This window comes from Mobula hypostoma, chromosome X1 (assembly GCF_963921235.1).
Source record: "Mobula hypostoma chromosome X1, sMobHyp1.1, whole genome shotgun sequence".
In the NCBI taxonomy this organism is placed as follows: domain Eukaryota; kingdom Metazoa; phylum Chordata; class Chondrichthyes; order Myliobatiformes; family Myliobatidae; genus Mobula; species Mobula hypostoma.
The window spans coordinates 49305099-49326945 of record NC_086128.1 but is presented as its reverse complement, the minus strand read 5'-3'; the positions used below and the strand labels follow the sequence as shown (position 1 = coordinate 49326945).

General features: G+C 39.1%; 1 protein-coding gene across 3 annotated transcripts in view; it reads left to right on the top strand.

The window, feature by feature from the left end:
- The window catches only part of LOC134340197 (anion exchange protein 2-like), an 84951-nt gene that overhangs the window by 12520 nt on the left and 50584 nt on the right, over positions 1-21847 (top strand). For all 3 annotated transcript variants that reach the window (XR_010016494.1, XM_063037172.1, XM_063037173.1), the window contains 6 exons: positions 7062-7132; positions 7706-7731; positions 9039-9109; positions 12713-12890; positions 13041-13176; positions 20395-20461. Coding sequence is in view for 2 of the 3 variants with exons in the window: in XM_063037172.1 (XP_062893242.1) it covers positions 7062-7132; positions 7706-7731; positions 9039-9109; positions 12713-12890; positions 13041-13176; positions 20395-20461 (549 nt within the window). In the remaining variant the exon portion in view is untranslated. The remainder of the gene's footprint in view (positions 1-7061; positions 7133-7705; positions 7732-9038; positions 9110-12712; positions 12891-13040; positions 13177-20394; positions 20462-21847) is intronic.

Sequence of the window (21847 nt, the reverse complement as noted above, 5' to 3'; positions counted from 1 at the left end):
ACTATCACTCTGAGACCAGTATCAAGCCACTGATATGAACATTAGTTCCCAGGCTTTTTCCCCCTTTCCTTCGCAAACCATCGTCATTATAAGGCCAAGTGTTTCCATTCTTATAACAGTTTTTAAAATAACTGGCAAGAAACAAGGCTGAAATTTCTGAACAGTTGTTCCATCAGGTATAATGTGGCATATTGAATAGCTGAAGGCAATAGAAATGACGTTCTGAAGACTCGTAGAAAGGCAGATGGATTCGTTTTGAGTTTCACTTGATTAAACTTGGGCAGCATTTGCAGAATTTTATTGAATAGGTGAGAGAGAGTTCATAACATGACAGAGAGACCATATGTAACTGCAGAAGGAGTGGTCCAAACATTCAATGAACATGAAATATAAATGCAGATTGCGGAAATCCAAAATACAACTAGAAAATACTGGAACTACACAGTAGGTCAGTTGGCATTAGTCCTACTGAGCTTTTCAACATTTTCTGGCTTTGGTTTAACTAGTTTTATATATTCTAATTTTTATATCCTTACTTCAAAATCCATAAAGCTGATCATTTTACATCACTTCACCTTAACCTGTTTTGTTTTCTTATACACCTGTATGTGTGCAACAACTCTCCTGAAATTCCTTTTTATGTCCTCAAATAAATATCAGTATTAAAACACATTTACAAAATTATTAATTTCTTTTAAAGTGAGATTGTAAATTTCTGAGGTTGCAAATCTGCCTTCTTACGGCAGGGAATAAAACTAGGAATGGTTACTCAGCAGTTGAATTACTACTATCAGTTGCATGTAATAGATCCTGAGCAGTTCTTTTTATAAAGGAAGATTGATGTGAGCCTGCTTCCAATACATCTGCATAACACGTTCTCCAAGCCTACCTTTCCATTCCCTGTCTTCTTGACATACTCAACCAGCATCCTTCTGAAAACTCTTAAGCCATAACATTGTGGTAATTGGATCCAATTCTACAATTTTCTGAAGGCAAAATTTTCTTCTTACTTCCTTATGAGATTGATTCGTAAATATCTTGGACATGAGAGTTGGTTTTAGGTTCTGCTGAAAGTGGAAAGACTGGAATAAACTTTAAGGAGCAGATCTATGTGTACTTGGGTTGGAAGAATTAAGACTTAAGAGTTAAGATCTTTATACCATTCCTGCTCAACAGTTTCGGCATTTCACTGCACTGCTTTAGGCAGTGTGTGTATAACCCAAGATCTGGTTGATTGTCAGTTTTAAAACAATCAATTGTAGTGACAGTAACATGGTATTTGCACTTTAATTATGAGTTCATGTACTTCCGAAATATCCACAAACTCATAGCAAATCTATGCCAGCAGTTATTGTGAGGACTGAAGGTAAGACTGGGAGGTACATCAGTGAGTATGATGCCTATCAGTTGCAAGTTTTCTATAAAATACACTTGGATAATTTTTGTACTCATCTATATTATCTGCACTGATCTAATAGATTTGTGTATGTGTGTGTGTGTGTGATTATGTTCACTGTTGATGAGACCAAGGGGCTAATACACATGGGCAGGATCAGAGAATCATGAAAAGAAATTATATTTATGTGGCTAAAAAATATGAAGCAACCAAAATAGTAGTGTTGCACACCCTTGTTCTTACCATATAACTGCAAGCTCTTCCTCCTTCTGACGTTCAACTTGAGTTAATCCCTACAGCTTCAGCAAGGAGGAGACAAGCCTTCAATCCCTACTTCAACTGCTGAGCTGCTCTTGGCCAATGCATTGTAGATTTTGAACTGCCAATCGCAGCTCAACTTATTCCCACACAGAATCAGGCTTGGCCATCAGGACCACAAGGATCTCACATGAACTGAGTAAGAGAAAAGACAACAGATGAGAAGAAAAAGAGCTTCCCTGGGCACTCACTTCCATTGCTCTTTCATACCTGTCCCTGTGAGGAACTGGCTGCACTTCCCTCCTTGCCAATGAATTGGAGAAAATTTTACTGCAAATCAGCATGGTTATGAAAAAATTAGCAGGGCTTGGACATCATCCATTCTTTTTAAGGTCACATAAATAGTGTAAACGTTGTTGAAGGGCTGCACACAAGGTCTGATTGCCTTCAACCATGATGGAATGGCAAGCAGACTCGATGGGCTGAATGGCCTAAATTCTGCTCCTATGTCTTATAATGATATTGTGACCCATGAATATTTCGTGCCATAATGTGAGCGAGCTTTTGTTGTTTATGTTAGTGACTCTGTTACTGACCAGTGTTCTTTCAGCAATGCTACCAGGACTGCTCCTTGCAAAGATGACAGTGATACCAGCTTTTCATTGTCTGACCTTGCCAAACCAAGACAAAGACATTAAATGATTGAAGAACTGAAGGACATTTGTCACATCAACTGCACAAGAAAGCAGCTGGATCAAGGAGAATGAATGCAAATCGATAGAATGTCCTTCAAATAATCTTCTAGAAACACCTGAGTAACAATAACACACATTATCACTTAATGCATATGCCTTTTCTTCTCCCATTTGGCAATCTCTCAAGATCAAGAATGACTAATTTTTAATACTCTTTTGTGGGTTGTGAGGTGGCTAATGAGGGGAATATAAGAAACGCAGAGTCTTTCATAGGTTGGGCAGCTGGTTGATGAGACAGGTGGCTGGATAGTTTTGGAGGTAAACACTCTTTCTGCTACCAGCACAGTGGACCTCTGTGTGCTCCCAATGCAAGGACTCGATGTTCTCCCTACCACCTAAATCCTCCCTTTCCATTCTGAGTGGTCATGGGCTACAAGTTCACATAGTTGTTGCATGGGGGATGTTGTATTTCATCAAGGAGGATTTGAATACATCCTTGAACATTTTGTTTTGTCTACCTGAGAATGCCTTACTATGTTAAAGTGTCTATTTCAGGAGTCTGGTGTTGATCATGCAAATGGCATGACATAACTAACTAAGGACATCAGTACTGTGGATATTGACCTGAGAGAGATCAGCTGTTCTTCCACTGAATTTGGATGATTGTGCAGAAATAGATCTGGTGGTATTTTCCAGTGGCTCAAGCTGCCTGATATACGTAGCCCAGATTCAGGAGCATTTGGGCTCACTCTTGCCCCATAGACCATGTGCTAAGTCTCAGTCCTTGGTCTTAAAATCTTCAAAGCTAATACATTGAAGGTGGTGGTGAATGTCCAATAGCATGATAAACACTGGTTACTGCTGCACTGACCACTACCTAATCCATTCGATTATCTCCATCAACTTGAGACCAAAGTTTTAACGTCAACAGAAGCACTGAATTTCAATATCAAGGTCCTCAGGAACCCCACAAAATTGGCCCATCTCAGGCTACGCCTCATAAATGGCCTCTCAACTCTTTGCTGCCCTGAAATCTGACAAAACTGGGTTCTGTAATCAAGATAGGGGTGAGAAACCAGGAGGGAAACAATGGGCAAAGCCGTCTCTGCATGAGCAATGCAGCTGAGTATCTGTGAATAAATCGCACACACTGGACAGCGCCTGCACGTGTGAACTGTAATCCTCATGTCACAGAATCTTCCCTCCGGTTATCTTTGCCCAATTTACCAATGGATCTAGACCTCACTCAGTGAAAGTAATGTGCAAAGCTAGCATGCATTAAAAGAAAACATGCAAAGGTAACTTCTGTTGCACAATGTGATGGTCAGGACTGTCATGATCAATCTCAACAACGGCAGACTTGAACATTGCTCCATTTTGGAACTTGGGAATTTTGATCTTTTGACAACAATATTGGCACACTGAATGAGACACTATAGGAAGGAAATGACTAGTTTCAGGAACAATATGGTGGATCCAACAGAAGAGGAACATCATCTTCACATAGTGAGCTTTGCCATTGAGAATGAACTGGTGGTGTTTCTGCAATTAGTTGCCTTGCAACCCTTGGGCTCAGTCTAATATTGAACCAGCACATAACAGTGATCAGTGCGCACTCTCCAACTCTTGGAGTTTTGGATGAGGCCAGGCAGGAGTTCACTTCTGGTCTTGTAAAAAACTCTGGGTTGCATTCCAAAAGGAGACGAGCTGATCCTGCTGGTCATTTTCAATGGGAGTTTGGGAAACGACACAACTCTCTGTGAAGATGAGGTCAGCAATGAAGGAGCAGTGAAGGCCAAGTGTAACAGGATTCATCTTTTAGTTCATGGTCTCATCATAGCAAACACTCTGGCTTGTAAGAGCAAAAACACAAAACACCATGGTATCACCTCTGGACCAAGCACTGGTTCCTGCTTGATTTTTTTTCTTATTCATCTCTCATTGCTTATGCGAAGGTGATAGTGAGCTGCCTTCTTGAACTGCTGCAGTCCCTGAGGTGTGGGCTGTGTACAACACTGTTAGGGAGGCAGTTGCAGCATTTTGACCAACTGACAGTGAAGCAATGGCAATATATTCCATTATATATGATATATATAAGTCAGGATGGTGTGAGGCTTGGAGATCGGCTTCCATGTAGTGGTGTTCTCTATTCTTTTGCTGCCCATGTCTTTCTCACTGGTAGAAGTCGTGAGTTTGGAAGATTTTGTCTAAGTTTCTTGGTGAGTTGTTCCAGTACACCCTGTAAATGGTACAAACTGCAGCTACTATGACTGAGTTTTGGTGATTGGGGTGTCTATCAAGTGGGATGCATGGTGCCGAGCTTCTTGAACATTATTAGAACTGCACTGATCCAGGCAAGTGGAGACTGACACTTCGAACTCCAAACTCGAGCCTTGTAGATGATGGACTGGCTTTGGGAAGTTAAGAGGGGAGTTACTCCCCTCAGGATTCCCAGCTTCTAACCTGCATGTGTAGCCATATTATGTATGTAGCTATTCTGGTTTAGTTTCTGGTCAATAGTAACCCCACAAGATGGGGCATTCAATGATTATTTAATCATCTGAATGAGAGGCAACAAAGTTATCCCCATCATCATCACCATGCTGGGCACTAATAACTCTGGACCACCACATAATCCTCTTGATTATCTCAAGAATATCAGGATCCACAGAAGCACTGCAGCTGTGAAGAGATACTTGGCTTTTCTAGTAAGTAGAACCAGGACTGAGTTCATGAGAAAGTCCAGGAGATCAAGGGAACTAATTCACCACAGACATAAGGTGTTCCTGAATTGGGAGATCCAGCTTTCCTCAAGGGAAAAGAAAGAGGTCTACAGATACCTGAATGCAGGGGCAGAGGTCCAGAAATCTAGGACCTATGGAACAGATGGTGAATGGAGACAACACTGAAGGGTTGTTAATTTGCCAACATTTGTGAGTTCTTGTGAGTTCTTCAGCATTGTGTGTTTGTGAGTTCTTCAGCATTGTGTGTTTGTGAGTTCTTCAGCATTGTTAAAAGCTGCATCCGTCAGAGAGCCATGAATTGGGTGTGAACTTATCAGGGCAGAAATAATCAACACACAGTGGAAGGATAATCATACAATATTAATATAGTACCATATGTGGACACAGCTCCACACTGTTATAGAGAGCCATATTACAGACAACGAAACACAGAGGAAAGACCTATGTGCACATATTTTAATTTTTTGCCTGCAGCAACCCACAACTGCTTTTTTTCCATGGGAGAGCAAATAGAGCTGGACAATCATCACCAGTGATATTCACATCCCACAAATAGATTTAAAAAAATGAAACATTGTCTCTTCCACCCTTCATTAGCTCCAAATTAGAAAATAGGCTTTCATCTTTTCACAACTGCTCTCTGATCACTGTAGATAAGACTGTGAGAGATAAATTGTCAAAGACATTTTAAAAATATGATAATTCAACAACTAATATAAAAAAATGGCATCATATCAGCTAAAACAGAAATAGAATACAAAACTTTGGCAAGCCAGAGAGAAATCTAATCACCTGACTGAACTCACATATTAAATAGTTCCTATGAAGCCATAGTAAGTGACAAATTATGAGTAATTTTTAGTTACTGCTTGATATATACTGATATTCTACTATGGGAGGATATAACATATATTGCTGTGATATAACATACAGGTATACATGTGTATTATTTTAATGGGATGCATAATAGTATGTCCTTTATGAGAAAAGGGTCACCAGAGTGGGGATGGTAATAGGATGAATATACCTTTTCTTGGTTGTCATTCAATCACAAGGTGTAAAACCATCAAAGTTCAAAGTAAATTTATTGTCACCATATACAACCTCAAGATTCATTTTCTTGCAGGCAATTCCAGTAAGTACAAGAAACACAACAGAATCAATAAAAAAACACACCCAACATGATGGCCAACAACCAATGTGCAAGAGGAAAACATTAAACTCTGCAAATACAAAAAGAAAGAGAGAAAAAGAATACATACGCAATAAATATTGAGAACATCAGATGAGAAGTCCTTGAAAGGGCCTAGTTTGAAATCCTGGTTGTGGGAACAGTCCAATGATGGGGCGAGTGAAGATGAGTGACATTATTCCTCTGGTTCAAGAGCTTGATGGTTGAGGGGTAATAACTATTCCTGAACCTGTTGGTGTGGGACCTGAAGCTCCTGTACCTACTTCCTGATGGCGACAGTGAGAAGAGAGCATGGCCTGGATGCTGGGGATCTTGATGATGGATGCTGCCTTCATGTAACAGTGCCCCATGTAGAAGTGCTTAATGGTGGAGGAAGCTTCACACGTGATGGACTGGGACACATTCACTGCTTTTTGTAGGCTTTTCTATACAAGGACATTGGTGTTTCCATGTCAGGCTGTGATGTATCCAGTCAATATACTCTCCACTACACATCCATGGAAGTTTGTCAAAGTTTTAAATGACATGCCGAACCTTCACAAACTTCTAAGAGAGTAGAGGCACTGCCATGCTTTTGTCATAATGGCACTTATGTGCTGGGCCAAGGATAAATCCTATGAAATGATTGTAAATGGAATATGGGAGTAAAAGTGTTCACATGGTCTTGATGCCTTCAGTTGTTGACCACTTCTTAATTGGATTTTGATGCTTGTAAATTGTAATTTTTTTTATCAATTCTGTAACAATTAGTAATTACTCATTTTTTCTCTATACAGCTATCCCCTGATGAGCCAAGTCCAAAGCCTCATCAGAAGTTCACTCCCAAGCAACGTACTGATGATTCTGGGTAAGTGAACACATCAAAGCTTCTTTATATGATTGTAATGGAAAGTTGTTGATAAATTGCGAATATGAAACCTCCTTATACCTGCATTTTTTCTCTTATTGCCCAGAAATAAATAGTTGTTTTGTTTTATTGCCTCCCATGTATGAAGATATGAATTGTCTCCACCCCATGCAAGATTAATAAACTGGCTGGTCTTTTCCTGTCTTACAATTTTGTCTGTTCGTATTTGAATTGTATGATGTATATAAAGAGAAATTACTTGAGTTTGATTGCGTCACCAAATAGGAAAGAGTATCTTCAGCACAATCATGTCTGGTTAATATAAATCTTGTACTTTTCCTTCTACTATTTCCTTGAGATATATATTAACAGCAGTTCAGGAAATCCAGTGTTTGAAAGGGGAAGTACCTCAAATAATATTGTTAAAAATTATTCAGTTGTTCATTAGTAATGAAAATGTCAAAGTTCTACATGGATGAAATTTCCACCTATTCACAACAATTATGGACTATATATAATTAGTGATATCCCTACAATTGGTTTCTAATTTTGTTATTGTTTCTGTTTTTGTAGCAAAGACAAAACACTTCTCCAAAAGGGTAAGTGGCATATTTCACTCCTTATACTTAATGTTTTCAACAAGTTGATCACTTTAAAATTTCTTGTTATTAAAACATCAAAATATAACTCTGCACAACTATGTCAAGGCATGCTGTACATTTTAAAAACTGATTAGCAATGTCATCTGCATAATTTTAAGGAAAAGTTAGTAACAGTTGATTTGGAATATAGTCTTCTTCATCTTCAACATATCCTCAGGATTGAAGGTGTGTTGACAGTGTTAGGCTTAAACATAATTTATAACTCAGCTTCCAAAATTACATAAGTCTTTAATAACATAATATGTTAGTAATTTATTGGAGGTTTATAATAATACTATGTATCTGTAAAATACTGACACTTCAAAAGATTCCACAGAATGATTGCATGTGCAATTTATTATGATTTGGTATAACCACATAGGTGTATTAAGCAAATTTTGACTTGTGCCTGTGTCTGTATAAAGCTGGATCTAAATCTATTAAATAAACATTTAATGGTTATGTTGTACATAAAATTCTCACCTTTATGTGCAATCAAGAAAAGTCAGATAAAAGCCTCAAATGCCTGATCCAAGACTGACCTGGCTACAGTACCAGACACAACAGTGAACATTGCCAGGACTTGAAGAAAATAAATGATAAAATAATTCACATTTTTTGGTGAGTCTTTAAAAAGCCACCAATGTCTAATGTTGGATATGCAACTTTCACTCGGTATAGTCGATAATCAAAACAAATGAAAAAAAATGTGTGCTTAATGCAGTATTCTATTCTTACAGTCTAATTAATTGTATAAACTCCAAACTCCAAATCTCATTAAATGACTTTTCATTTGACATTGCCATTTCTGGTGGTTTAATTTTATGTTGCACTGTGATCAGGATATCATCTATCTCAATTCCTGGTCTCGTAGCTGTAAATAAATTACAGTGGAAAGACTGGGCTCCTCAGTTGGTGCTCACATTCCCAAAACTTACTTTGCATTCTCTTGGTGTTCTCTATCAAAATGGCACTTGCTATTCTGTAGTTGAATTCAATCCAGTTTTTCTAATCTAACTATTGGCTCTCAGTATCAAATGGTTAACATCTGAATCACACTGTGTGGAGTGTAGTATATTACGAAAGAGCTTATAGTCTGAGAGAAATCGATTTCTACAATGTGGTCATGTTAGGAAGAAGACAGCGTGGCTGGAGTACTGACTATCAAAATTGAAATAAATCATAAATTAAAAAGTATAAAGTTTTTTCAGTAACAATAAATGTTTTAAAATTACTGTTCCGATATTCATTCTGTTTGTAAACAGATCCCAAAGCGAGTCATCCTCCTCAGTCTGAGAAACATGCCAAAGAATTTGGAGAAGATGCCTTTAGCAAGGTACAGTTTAAGGAGATAAAGTCTTACTGTAACTGTTCAAACAAGAGATTAAACTATATTACGACAGGAAGGAAGAAGTGGGATTCTAACTATTAATTATTTGATCACATCTACAGGATTTCGCAATAATTTGTCAATTCTGAAAAATGTAGTAAGGGCTACGTGAAAGAGCTCCATTAACGTCTTTCTTCCTGAGATTGTCATCGGGCTAATCTTCACATGAGTGGAATGAAGTCTGATTTAAGTTGCGTTAAAACAATCCTGAGCAATTACACTCACACTTTTGGAAATCTATTCCTTTGTTTTATTTATTTTCCCATGAAAACTGTTCTGGCTTCTAGAGTTACAGTTCATTTTGTATGAGCATCACTTCCTACATGTAAGCTGTTTTTTATATAATTTCCTGGGCAGTTGTTACTCTATTTGAAGCACACGGTGGAAAGACATACATCTCCATTTACTCTTTATTTGCCCTTGAAATAGCAATATCTTTTTAAAGAAAAGAGATCACATTAAAAACCAGAAGAAAGCTTCTGTCTCGGGTGATTTTTGAGAAGTTGTTAGTTCACTGCATAGCTAAACAGTGAGGGCCGTAGAAAAACCAAGTCCCAATAGTGTTAAATGTAATTTATTTTTTATCTTACACCTAGGCCTTGTTGAGGTGGATCTAAACCTTCAGCTGTCCTTTATTATTCACTTGTCAGCTCCATATTTTTTATGATTACATTGTTTTAATATAGTACGTAGACTCTATTTTAAAACAGTGTCAGTAATATTGGAACAGTTTATTATTGTTATGTATATGGAGATACAGTGAAAAGCTTTTGTTTTGCGTGCAATCCAGGCAGGTCATGCCGTACTTTCATGGACAATAAGACAAAAAATGCAGGTATAAGAAAGTTTCATTTTGGCAATTTATCAACAACTTTCCGTTACAATCATATAAAGAAGCTTTGAGTTAGAAATAAGAAAACAGAATGCAGAATATACTTTATAATGTTGCAGCTTCAGAGAAAGTGCAATGCAGGTTGACAAATAAATTTCAAGGGGCGCGGTTAGGTAGATTGAGAGATCGAGGCTTCATCGTTTAGTGTATGAGAGTTCCATTCAAGAGACTGTTGAGAGTGGGATAGAAGCTGTCTTTGAATCTGATGGCTTATGTTGTCAGGCTTTTGTACGCTCTGCCCAATGAGAGAGGGGAGAAGAGAAGATGGCCAGGGTGGGAGAGATCCTTGATTTTGTTGGCTGATTTTCCAAGGTGTAGACGGAGTCGATGGAGGGAAGGCTGGTTTGCATGATGGACTGGTCTGTTTTCAAAAATCTCTACAATTTCTTGTGGTCTTCAGCAGAGCAGTTGCCGTACCACACCACAGTCCCTTACCTTCTGACCTCATATCCCACCACCCACCAGCACCCACACTACATTTACTATTTCTTCCTCCCATTTCCCCCCTGAGATCCCCACCTCCTGGTGATGCACATGTAATTCCTTTGTTCAAGAAAGGTAATAGAGATAACTGGGAATTACAGACCAGTGAATCTGATGTCAGTGGTGGGCAAACTATTGAAGAGGATTCTTAGAGACAGGATTTATGAGCATTTAGAGAGGCATAGGCTCATTGGGGACAGTCAAAATGGTTTTGTGAGGGGCAAGTCATGCCTCACAAGTCTGACTGGATTTTTTGAGCAAGTGACAAAACAAATTGATGAAGCTAGAGCAGTGGATCTGGTGGATATGGATTTTAGTAAGGAATTTGACAAGAGGATTTGATCAGAGAGTCAGGAGGCTTGGGATCCAGTGAAACCAGGCTGTGTCAATTTTGAATTAGTTTGACCACAGAAGGCAGACAGTGGTAGTAGATGGAGCTTATTCTGCCTGGATATTGGTGACCAGCGATGTTCTGCAGGGATCTGTTCTGTGTTTGTGATTTTTTTATGAATGACTTAGATGAAGAAGTAGCAGAGTAGATTAGTAAGCCTGCAGATGACACAAAGGCTGCTGGTGTTGTGGATAGTGTAGAAGGTTGTTGTAGGTTACAAAGGGTGACAGGATGCCACATTGACAGGATGCGACAGTCTCCCAAATCTGCCACACTTCGCCTCACTTACCTGGCACAACCTGCTTGTTATCACACATCCCTCCTCAGTCCACCAATCACCTCATAATCCTTTGTCATTACCCCCCTCTCTACATTGGCCACTTCACCTCTCCATTCTCAGTCCTGATGCAGGGTTTCGACCCAGAAAAATTGACCATTTCTTTGCTTCCTCTGATGCTGCTCGACCTGTTGAGTTCCACCAGCAGATTGTGAGATGCCACAGCAAGCTGTGTTGTCTCTGGATAGGATGCTTTCTATGGTGCATCACCAAAAGTTGGTATGAGTCAATATAATTATAATAAATGTAATGAGCTAAAGCAGGCTCATAAAGAGTCACCATGTTTCAGTGCCATCATGGATTGGGCACCATCTTGGAATATTCTAGAAGGCAGTAAATTCTAATGTTAAATTCCAAGGCTGATTTTATTGTCCCACACTTTAACACATCCCTCTTAAGTAAGGGCATGCTTTTCCATATCAATGATTTGCAAGAATTATTCATATTATCTTAACTATCAAGTGAAATTATAATATCTGCTTTGTTAACTCAAAAGATTTCTAATCATACTGTGACCTTTAAAGGCAACAATCTCTCTCCCTTGTCATAGTGTTTCAGTATTTTTTCCTATTGATAATTTTTCCTGTTTTTCCATACAAGGAATTCCATAATTACCTGCTTAGCAAAGTTCCACTGATGTTTAAATAATTGTTCCTCTGCTCACTAATATCAGAATTTGTTTATCTTTCACCATTGTGGTTCAGGATTCTTCCAGGTCATATTTGCATAATTAATTGAAGTGAAATTCCCTGCAGCATAATGATCATACTAACAAAGTCAAAGTGGAATTTTTGTCATATTTGCAAGTATATGTACACACAGGAGCAACGAAAAACTTATTGCAGTGGCATCACAGGCACACTATCAGATACCAGCATCCGCAAGAAAACATAAATCAGACATAAGTCATCCACAATTTTTACAAGAAAGAACAAATAGAACAAAAAAGTCAATTTTAGTGCCAATAAATTTAGTGGTCATAATGTTGCGCAACTGTGGTGATTAGTGTTTTGCCATTTTGCTCGAGAACCGAATTGAAGTTGAAGGGAAGTATCTGTTCTTGAACCTCTGCATTTGTGAAGTGATCAGTGTGATCATTGTGTAACACATGGCCAATTAATAGTTAATCAAACTTCCTTATCTCCACCCGTGGAAGTTTTACATATTTTAGTTTCAGAATCAAATGTATTGTTATTTCTTTTGTATAATTAATTATCTAATATTGTAAATATAATGAAACCAAGATTGTCATTCCTGTAGCACAGAACAAAGTATCATTTAAATATTAAAACAAGCAGAAAATAAATTTAGGTTATGATTTAGCCCAATAGAAATGAGTTGTTGAACAAACACTAAAAGCTCATATTTATTCAATTGCTCAGAGAAAACCAATATGTTTTGTCATTGTACAGTCACTTCATCTCCTCCTTCTGGGTCTTACCTCAGGTATTTGTTGAAATGAATGAACTAATGAAGGATGGAGACCAATATTACTGGAAGGAAAGAGGGCGATGGATCAAGTATGAGGAGAATTTGGATCTGGACACAAACCGTTGGAGTCAACCACATGTCCCTTGTCTCAGCTTCAGGAGTCTCCTGGAAGTACAAATGGTGATCAAAAATGGTGTGTGCAATAACTCTGTTCCAATTGTTCTAAAACTGTCCTGCAAATATTTTCTGTGAGACCAACCTTAATATGTAAAACTAATTTACTTGTGATGATGTTACCAATACGTCTTTTGCAAATTAGAACAGATTTCTTTTTCTCTATCAGGTGCTGTCTTACTGGGCCTGAAGGAAATCACAATTCATGGGATTAGTCTTCAAATAATAGAAGGGATGCTAGCCAAAGATCAGATAAGGGCCAACATGAAAACAACTCTGTTGAATACCTTGCTCTCAAAACACAGGTAAAGTGACCATCTTTTCAGATGCAAGTTAAAATTACTTCAAATATCCATATATTTATTATTAAAAGGTTTTAAAAAGTGAGTGAGGACTTGTCTGTGGAGTGGGAGATTGCTTAGGTTATTAGTAACTTAGCAAGGGTCAATAAAAAAAAGCGAGGTGCAAGTGGGTGGCTATTGTTGGAGAAGACCAAGGTGAGAGTGGAAGGCTTTGGCTCAACAGGCATTGGCAAGAACAGGCCAAAGCTTTAAGTAAGTAAGTACAGCGCTAGGTAAATTTCCAGTTAGTTTTTCTTTTTTCTCTTTCTTTGTCTATTAATACATAGCCAGTGCATTGAGAATGGATCCAAGGTTAATGGTATCTTCTATGTATCAGATGTGGGAACTCTGGGAGACCTCTGGCTGAATGTTAGGAGAGAGAGAAAAGGAATAGGCAGCCAGTGCAGAGTACCTCTGTAGCCATTCTCCTCAATAACAAGTATATTGCTTTGGATACTTTTGTGGGTGGAGGAAGCTGCAGCGACCTGGTCTCTGGCACAGAGTCTGGCTCTCAGGCTCAGAAGGGAGGGAAAGAGACACCCAGATGGTATGTTGTCTCCCAGGTACCAGAGTCAGGGGTGCCTCAGGTTGGGTCCACAGCATTCTAATTGGGGAGTGTGAACAGCCAGAAATCGTGCAATATATTGGTAGCAATGACATAGGTAGGAAAAAGGAGGAGGTCTTAAAGAAAGAATATAGCGAGTTCGGTGGAAAAATGAAATGCAGGACCTCATGCATGGGAATCTATCTATTGCTGACTGTGCCACACCTCAGTAAGGATAGGATGATTTGGCAGATCAATGCATAACTGAGGAAGTGATCTCTGGATCATTAGGACAGCTTCTGTGGAAGGTACGACCTGTACAAAAAGGGCAGGTTACACCTGAACCCAAGGGGCACCAATATTTTTGTGGGTAGTTTTGTTAGAGCTAATTTGGTAGGGGGATGGGAGCCAGAGTGATTGGGATGAGGATGGAGCAGTTGATACACAAATAGATGCATTGTATAGTGAGACTGTGAGGAAGGACAGGCAGATGATAAAACAAATTTGCAGTCAGTGGGCTAAGTTGAAGTGTAACATGGAGACCAAATCAAACAGGGTGATGAAAACAGGACTGAAGGTGTTATATTCGAATGCACGCAGCATATAGAATAAGGTAGATGATCTTGTAGTGCAGTTAGAGATTGGTAGGTATGACATTGTGGGCATCACTGAGTTGTGGCTGATAGCAGATCATAGCTGAAAGCTGAATATCACAGGAGATTTCAATATGCAGGTAGATTGGGAAAATCAGGTTGGTGCTGGATCCCAAGAGAGGGAATTTGTAGATCATAATATGATATAATTCATCCTGCAACTTGAGAGAGAAAATATAAAGTCAGATGTATCAGTATTATAGTGGAGTGAAGGGAATTACAGAGGCTTGAGAGAGAAGCAACAACTGGATTAAGTTAATTGGAAGGGACACAAAGAAGGATGACGGCAGAGCAGCAACGACTGGATTTTCTGCAGCAATTTGGAATGCGCGGGGAAGATACATCCCAAAAATGAAAAAATATTCTAAAGGGAGGATGAAACAAACGTAGCTGACAAGGGAAATCAAGGGCAGCATAAAAGCAAAAGAGAAGGCATATAATTGAGCAAAATTAGTAAGAAGTTGGAAGATTAGGATGCTTTCAAAAACCAACAGCAGGCAGAGCTTAGAAAAGTAGAGGTCTATGGGTATCCCTAGGTAATTTAAGTACATATTCAGCACAGCATTGTGGGCCGAAGGGCCTGTATTGTGCTGTAGGTTTTCTATGTTTCTATGTTTCTAACTAAAAAGGCCATGAAGAGAGAAAAGATTAAATATAAAGGTAAGATAGCCAATAATATAAAATAATTTACGAAAAGATTTTTCAGATATATATAGAGTAAAAGAGAGGTCAGAGTGAATACTGGACCGTTGGAAAATGATGCTGGAAAGGTAGTAATGATGGACAAAGAAATGTCAGATGAACTTAATAAGTATATTGTGTCAGTCTTCACTGTGGAAGACACTAGGGTATGCCAGAAATTTGAGAGTGTCAGGGGGCAGAATTGAGTGTAGTTGCTATTACTAAGGAGAAGGTGCTTGGAAACTGAAAGGTCAGAAGGTAGGTATGTCAACTGGACCAGATGAACAAACACTGCAGCGGTCTGAAAGAGGTGGCTGAAGAGATTGTGGAGGCATTAGTAATGATCTTTCAAGAATCACTAGTTTCTGGAATGGTTCCAGAGGACTGGAAAATTGTTTATATCACTCCACTCTTTAAGAAGGGAGGGAGGCAGAAGGAAGGAACTTATTGGCCAGCTAGCCTGACTTCAGTGTTTGGGAAGATGTTGGAGTCCATTATGAAAGATAAGGTTTCAGGGTACTTGAAGACATATGATAAAATAGGCCAAATTCAGCATGGTTTCCTGAAGGGGAAATCTTGCCTGACAAATCTGTTGGAATTCTTTGAGGAAATTACAGGTAGGATAGACAAACAAGAATCAGTGGATGTTATTTACCTGGATTTTCAGAAGGCCTTCATCAAGGTGCTGTACATGAGGCATGATATGAGCCCATGGTATAATAGGAAAGATGCTAGCATGGATAGAAGACTGGCTGATTGGCAAAAGGGAAAGAATGGGAATAAAGGGAACCTTTTCTGACTGGCTGCTGGTAACTAGTGGTGTTTCACAGGGGTCAATGTTCACTTCTTTTCATGTTACATGTTTATGATTTGGATGACGAAATTGATGACTTTGTGGCCAAGTTTGCAGATGATATGAAGGTAGGTGGAGGGGCAGGCAGTGTTGTGGAAGCAGGGAGTCTGCAAAGGACTGAGACAGATCAGGCGAATGGGCAAAGCAGTGGCAGATGGAATACAGTATCAGCAAGTGTATGGGCATGCACATTAGCAGAAGGAGTAAATGCGTGGACTATTTTCTGAATGAGGAGAATATTAGAAAAACAGAGGTGCAAAGTCCTCGATCAGGCTTCTGTAAAGGTTACCTTGCAGAGTGAGTTGGTGGTAAGCAATATTAGCATTTACTTCAAGAGGACTGGAACGCAAAAGCAAGGATGTAATGCTGAGACTCTTTAAGGAATTGGTGAGACCGCACTTGGAGTATTGTGAGTAGTTTTGGTCCCCTTATCTAAACAATGATTTGTTGCCATTGAAGAGGTTTCAGAGGAGGTTCATGAGAATGATCCCAGGAATGAAATAGCCAATGTATGAGGAGTGTTTGATGGCTCTGTGCCTGTACTCATTGGAGTTTAGAAGAATGAGGGGGGATCTGATTGAAACCTATCGAATATTGAAAGGCCAAGATAGAGTAAATGTGAATAGGATGTTTCCTATAGTCGAGGAGTCTAGGACCAAACAGCACAGCTTCAGAATAGAAGGACATCCATTTAAAACAGAGATAGAGAGGAATTTCTTAGCCAGAGGGTGGTGAATCTGTGGAATTAGTTGCCACAGACAGCTGTGGAGGCCAAGTCATTGGGTATATTTAAAGCAGAGGTTGATAGGTTTTTGATTAGTCAGGGCTTCAGAGGTTATTGGGAGAAGACAAGAGAATAAGGTTGAGAGGGTTAATAAGTCAGCCATGATGGAATTGTGGAGCAGACTTGATGGGCCGAATGGCCTGATTTGCTCCTATGCCTTATTTTATTTATAATAGAGAATTGATGGCGAATCTATTTTTGTAAAGTTAGATAAAAGTTCTCCTTTCCATTGGGTTAGGGTTAGCCAATAAACACTGTTAAGAGTATGGAAGTGTTTTTAGTGATATAGACTTCTTTATTACTTGATGACTACATCAGCATGCCTTATAAACCATCAGTTTTCTTGCTGAGGATATCTTACCTGCTTGTAAGGATTTTAAATTTACTCAAGGCAAGTTATGGATCTCTTGATGTTAATCAAACTACCAAGCAATTGAATGTCAAACTTTGATCTAAAAAGGTTAGTGGTAGCTCCATGCAAATAATCCGTTGACAATTTCTTCCTTAGAATCAGAATCAGATTTTATTATCACTGACATGAAAGTCTTTTTCTGTGCAGTGCAAGATATAAAAATTGCCATAAATTCCAATAAATAAATAAATAGTGCAAAAGAGGAATAGCAAGGTCGTATTCATGAGTTCAGAAATCTGATGGCAGAGGGAAAGAAGCTGTTCCTAAAATATCAGAGGTTACAGCGGGACATTGATAGGATACAAAACTGGGCTGAGAAGCGGCAGATGGAGTTCAACCCAGATAAGTGTGAGGTGGTTCATTTTGATAAGTCAAATATGATGGCAGAATATAGTATTAATGGTAAGACTCTTGACAGTGTGGAGGATCAGAGGGATCTTAGAGTCCGAGTCCATAGGACGCTCAAAGCAGCTGCGCAGGTTGACTCTGTGGTTAAGAAGGCATACAATGTATTGGCCTTCATCAATCATGGGATTGAGCTTAAGAGCTGAGAGGTAATTTTGCAGCTATATAGGACACTGGTCAGACCCCACTTGGAGTACTGTGCTCAGTTCTGGTCGCCTCACTACAGGAAGGATGTGGAAACCATAGAAAGGGTGCAGAGGAGATTTACAAGGATGTTGGCTGGATTGGGGAGCATGCCTTATGAAAACAGGTTGAGTGAACTCGGCCTTTGCTCCTTGGAGCGACAGAGGATGAGAGGTGACCTGATAGAGGTGTACAAAATGATGAGAGGCATTGATTGTGTGAATAGTCAGAGACTTTTTCCCAGGGCTGGAGTGGCTGCCACAAGAGGGCACAGGTTTAAGGTTCTGGGGAGTAAGTACAGAGGAGATGTCAGGGGTAAGTTTTTTATGCAGAGAGTGGTGAGTGCATGGAACGGGCTGCCAGCAACAGTGGTGGAGGCGGATACGATAGGGTCTTTTAAGAGACTTTTGGATAGGTACATAGAGCTTAGAAAAATAGAGGGCTATGGGTAACCCTAGTAATTTCTAAGGTAGGAACATGTTGGCACAACTTTGTGGGCCGAAGGGCCTGTTTTGTGCTGTAGGTTTTCTATGTTTCTATGTTTCTAATCCTTGTCCTAGATCCTTATTCTAGAAATTTGGCAATTTGCCAAATCATCTCAACTCTCCTCCATGAGGCCATTTGAGATCCTTTCTGAAACATGGTGTATAATTAAGCTTCCACACACTTGCTCACAGTAAATGCTCTTGGACATGTGTATCTAAATAATCAATAAAATAGCTCTTTTTATTTCAAGGAAGACTTATTTTTCTGAGATTGAAATGTACTAATGGCATTTCCAGGTTAAAGAGTCATAGATTCACAGAGCAATACAGTATGGATACAGGCCCTTCAGCCTAAGCAGTCCCCGCTGACAATGGTGCCCTGGCTTTTGGCCAATTTCCCTCTGAAGCCCCACCCTTCCATATACCTATCCAAGTGCTCCTCAAATAATATTGTTGTACCTGCCCCAGCCATTTCCTCTGGCAGCTCGTTCCGTATACTCACCGCCCTCCATGTGAAAAAGTTGCCCTTCAGAACCCTTTTAAATCTTTCCTCTCCCCCCCTAAATCTATGCCCATTAGTTTTGATCTTCTCTACCCCAGGGAAAGTGCTGTTATCTATACCTTTCATAATGTTGAACATTATTATGTCACCCTCATTCTCCTACATTCCAAGGAATAAAGACCTATCCTGGCCAACCTCTCCCTATAACTCAGGTTCTCTGGTCCTCTGGTCCTGGCAATATCCTGATACGTTTCTGCTCGTTTTCCAGTTCATCCACATCTTTCCTAACAGGATAACCAAAACTGTACACAGTACTCCAAATGCGGCCTCATCAATGACTTATACAACTGGAACTCGTCCCATCTCCCATACTCATTGCCCTGACTGATGAAGCCATGCTAAGCTCCTCTTCCATCTCCCCATTGTCTGTGATGATGCTTAAAAAGAACTATGCACCTATACTCTTAGGTCCCTCTGTTCCTTTACAGTTCCTAGTGCCCTTCCATTCATAGTATAAGTTCTAGGGTGTTTTGACTTTCCTGAATGCATTGCCTTACACTTATCTATACTGAAATCCTTTGCCACTCCTGGCCCACTTCCCTAACTGATCAAGATCCCTTTTTAATCTACTATAACCTTCTTCATCATCAACAACACCTCCTAATTTGGTCGGATCTGAAAACTTACTGATCAAGGCTTGTTCATTCCCATCCAAATCATTTATAGAAGTAACAAATAACAATGGTCATAACCTGAAGGGCTATGAACCAAGGACATGGAAGGAGGAGTCATCTATGTAAGCAATGGGTCAACTAACCTCCTTCTATCTTCTGTGTAGTTAAAAAATCTATGATTCTCTAACACATGGAAACATTTAACATGTTTGTTGCTCTGAAGTGAACTGCCTGAAAATGTACTGGAAGTAGTTTCAATAGTGATGGACAAAAGACAATCCACAGTCCAAAGGGGTTAATGGGAAAAGAGCAGGGAAAGCTCAAGTCAAGGGCTACCTTTGTGCTTGTTCCACCTGCCTGATCTCAACCTGTGCAAAGGACGCTGAGCAATCTGTTTCAAACATTGATGGGAGACTGCTCTGGGAAACCGGCTGCAGTCAGCATTACCTGGCAATGAGATGTGTATTTTCTTTCTGTCACTCTGCCAGAAAATCTCCTCTGCTGCAATGCAGTGCAACATTTATGGTGACTAATGGTTACAATGCCCTTTTGGAAAATTTCTGCTTGATCCATAAGGCCATAAGACATAGGAGCAGAATTAGGCCATTCAGCCCATCGAGTCTGCTCCGACATTCATCATGGCTGATTTATTATCCCTCTCAACTACATTCTCTGCCCTTCTCCCATAACCTTTGACAACTTTACCAAACAAGAACCCATCAAACACTGCTTTAAATATACCCAGTGACTTGGCCTCCACAGCCGTCATCAGGACTGTCCTGATGGAGGGCCTGGGTCCAAAATATTGACTGTTTATTCATTTCCATAGAAGCTGCCTGACTCATTGAGCTCCTCCAACATTTTGTGTGTTAATAGGTCAGCACTCCCGATCCCAATTAAAAACAAAAATACAATAACTTTACAACTACAACTTTGACAATCAGTATGTTCAATATGTATTGTGTACAAATATAAAGTAAACTATCTGTATGTTTCATCATCATAGGCACCAATATGATGAAGCCATTCAATACAAGCAGAGGACTCAAGACATTGAAACACAAGGCAAAGAGGCAAGTTAAAATTTTAGCAGTTGTATTGGAAATGTGTTACTACCTCCCCATGATTAGAAGTTTATAAACAAGATGAAAATTAAATGTTATTATACTAATTGTAATAGTAGGTTCATTATATCTCTGCAAAATACAAACTGAACAGCCCCAGTCTAGGTCAAAGTCATGTGGGGCTGGGACAGATGTAGGCTGTCTATGCACAGGAAGTAATCACTTCTTGACTTGCATTTATACCAAGCTGAAGGGGAACTAAATTTCAATTAATATTGAGTAATTGGATACCTGGAATTGAAAATAATTCGGGCCTCAGCACCTCTATCTTTATTTAACCAAAATTCACAAAATATGTGGAAAATTAAGTTTTAATCATTCAGGTTTCAATACATATAGAAAAGGTTTTAATTCAGATCTGGTTTTCTAATCAACACTGGTTTATCATCTGTATGCTCAAAAAGGTGACCCACTTTCCTTTGCATGGACACATTGCATTCACCTCAGTTCAGCAAGCCTACAATGAAAAAGTCAACACTTAGGGTTACACAATTGTGGTTTAATGAGAGTGGACTTGACAGATTTTAGTATAGAGCTTTGCCAACTCCCCTTTTGTTGTTCTTTAAAGCATTAGCTTTCTAGAATTGTGTAGAATGACTCTTAATATCATTGACTGAACTATTTTTGAATCCCATTAATGAACTAGCTTGATAAAATAACCAAATCCTTTTTTAGAGTAGTATGAAAATACACAGTTAATTTATTGGATAAACAAGTCTCCAACTGAAGAAGACTGGCTTCGTTCCAAATTATTTTACCTCTGGCTATACTCAAATCGGTGTCTACATATTCTTTTTCCAAAATTCTCAGATTTAGGATTCAGAACTACTTCCATTTATCTATCTTACCTTACCTCAGACTTTCCTTCTATTCTTTCTTCCACTTGGCACCTTCCCTACCTCTGCATTTCATGAAACCCCATATCCTTACATATCCAGCTTTTCCTCAGTTCTGACTACAGTTCATTGGTGTGAAACATTAACTCCTGTTGCTTCTGCATAAATGCTGCCAATATTCTGCTGAATAGTTCCAAAATTTTCTACTTGATCTAGGATCTGTGGTATTTTGCACATGTGAAATCTATTTCAATAGGCAATGCACTCTATATAGTATTCTTGTTTCAATCCACTTCAGAGTACCTTTACCCAAATTGAAACTTTACAGTTTATTTTCAGTTATCTTTTCATGGTATAAACAAGCAGGTCAAGAATTTTCAACTTTATTTGCTTTCTCTTCTATTCACATCCTGAATCAAGAATAAAATTGTAAAATAATTGGATATTCTATTATTTGTGTTGGCCAGAAAGAACAAAAATCTGCAAATCAGTGAACAGG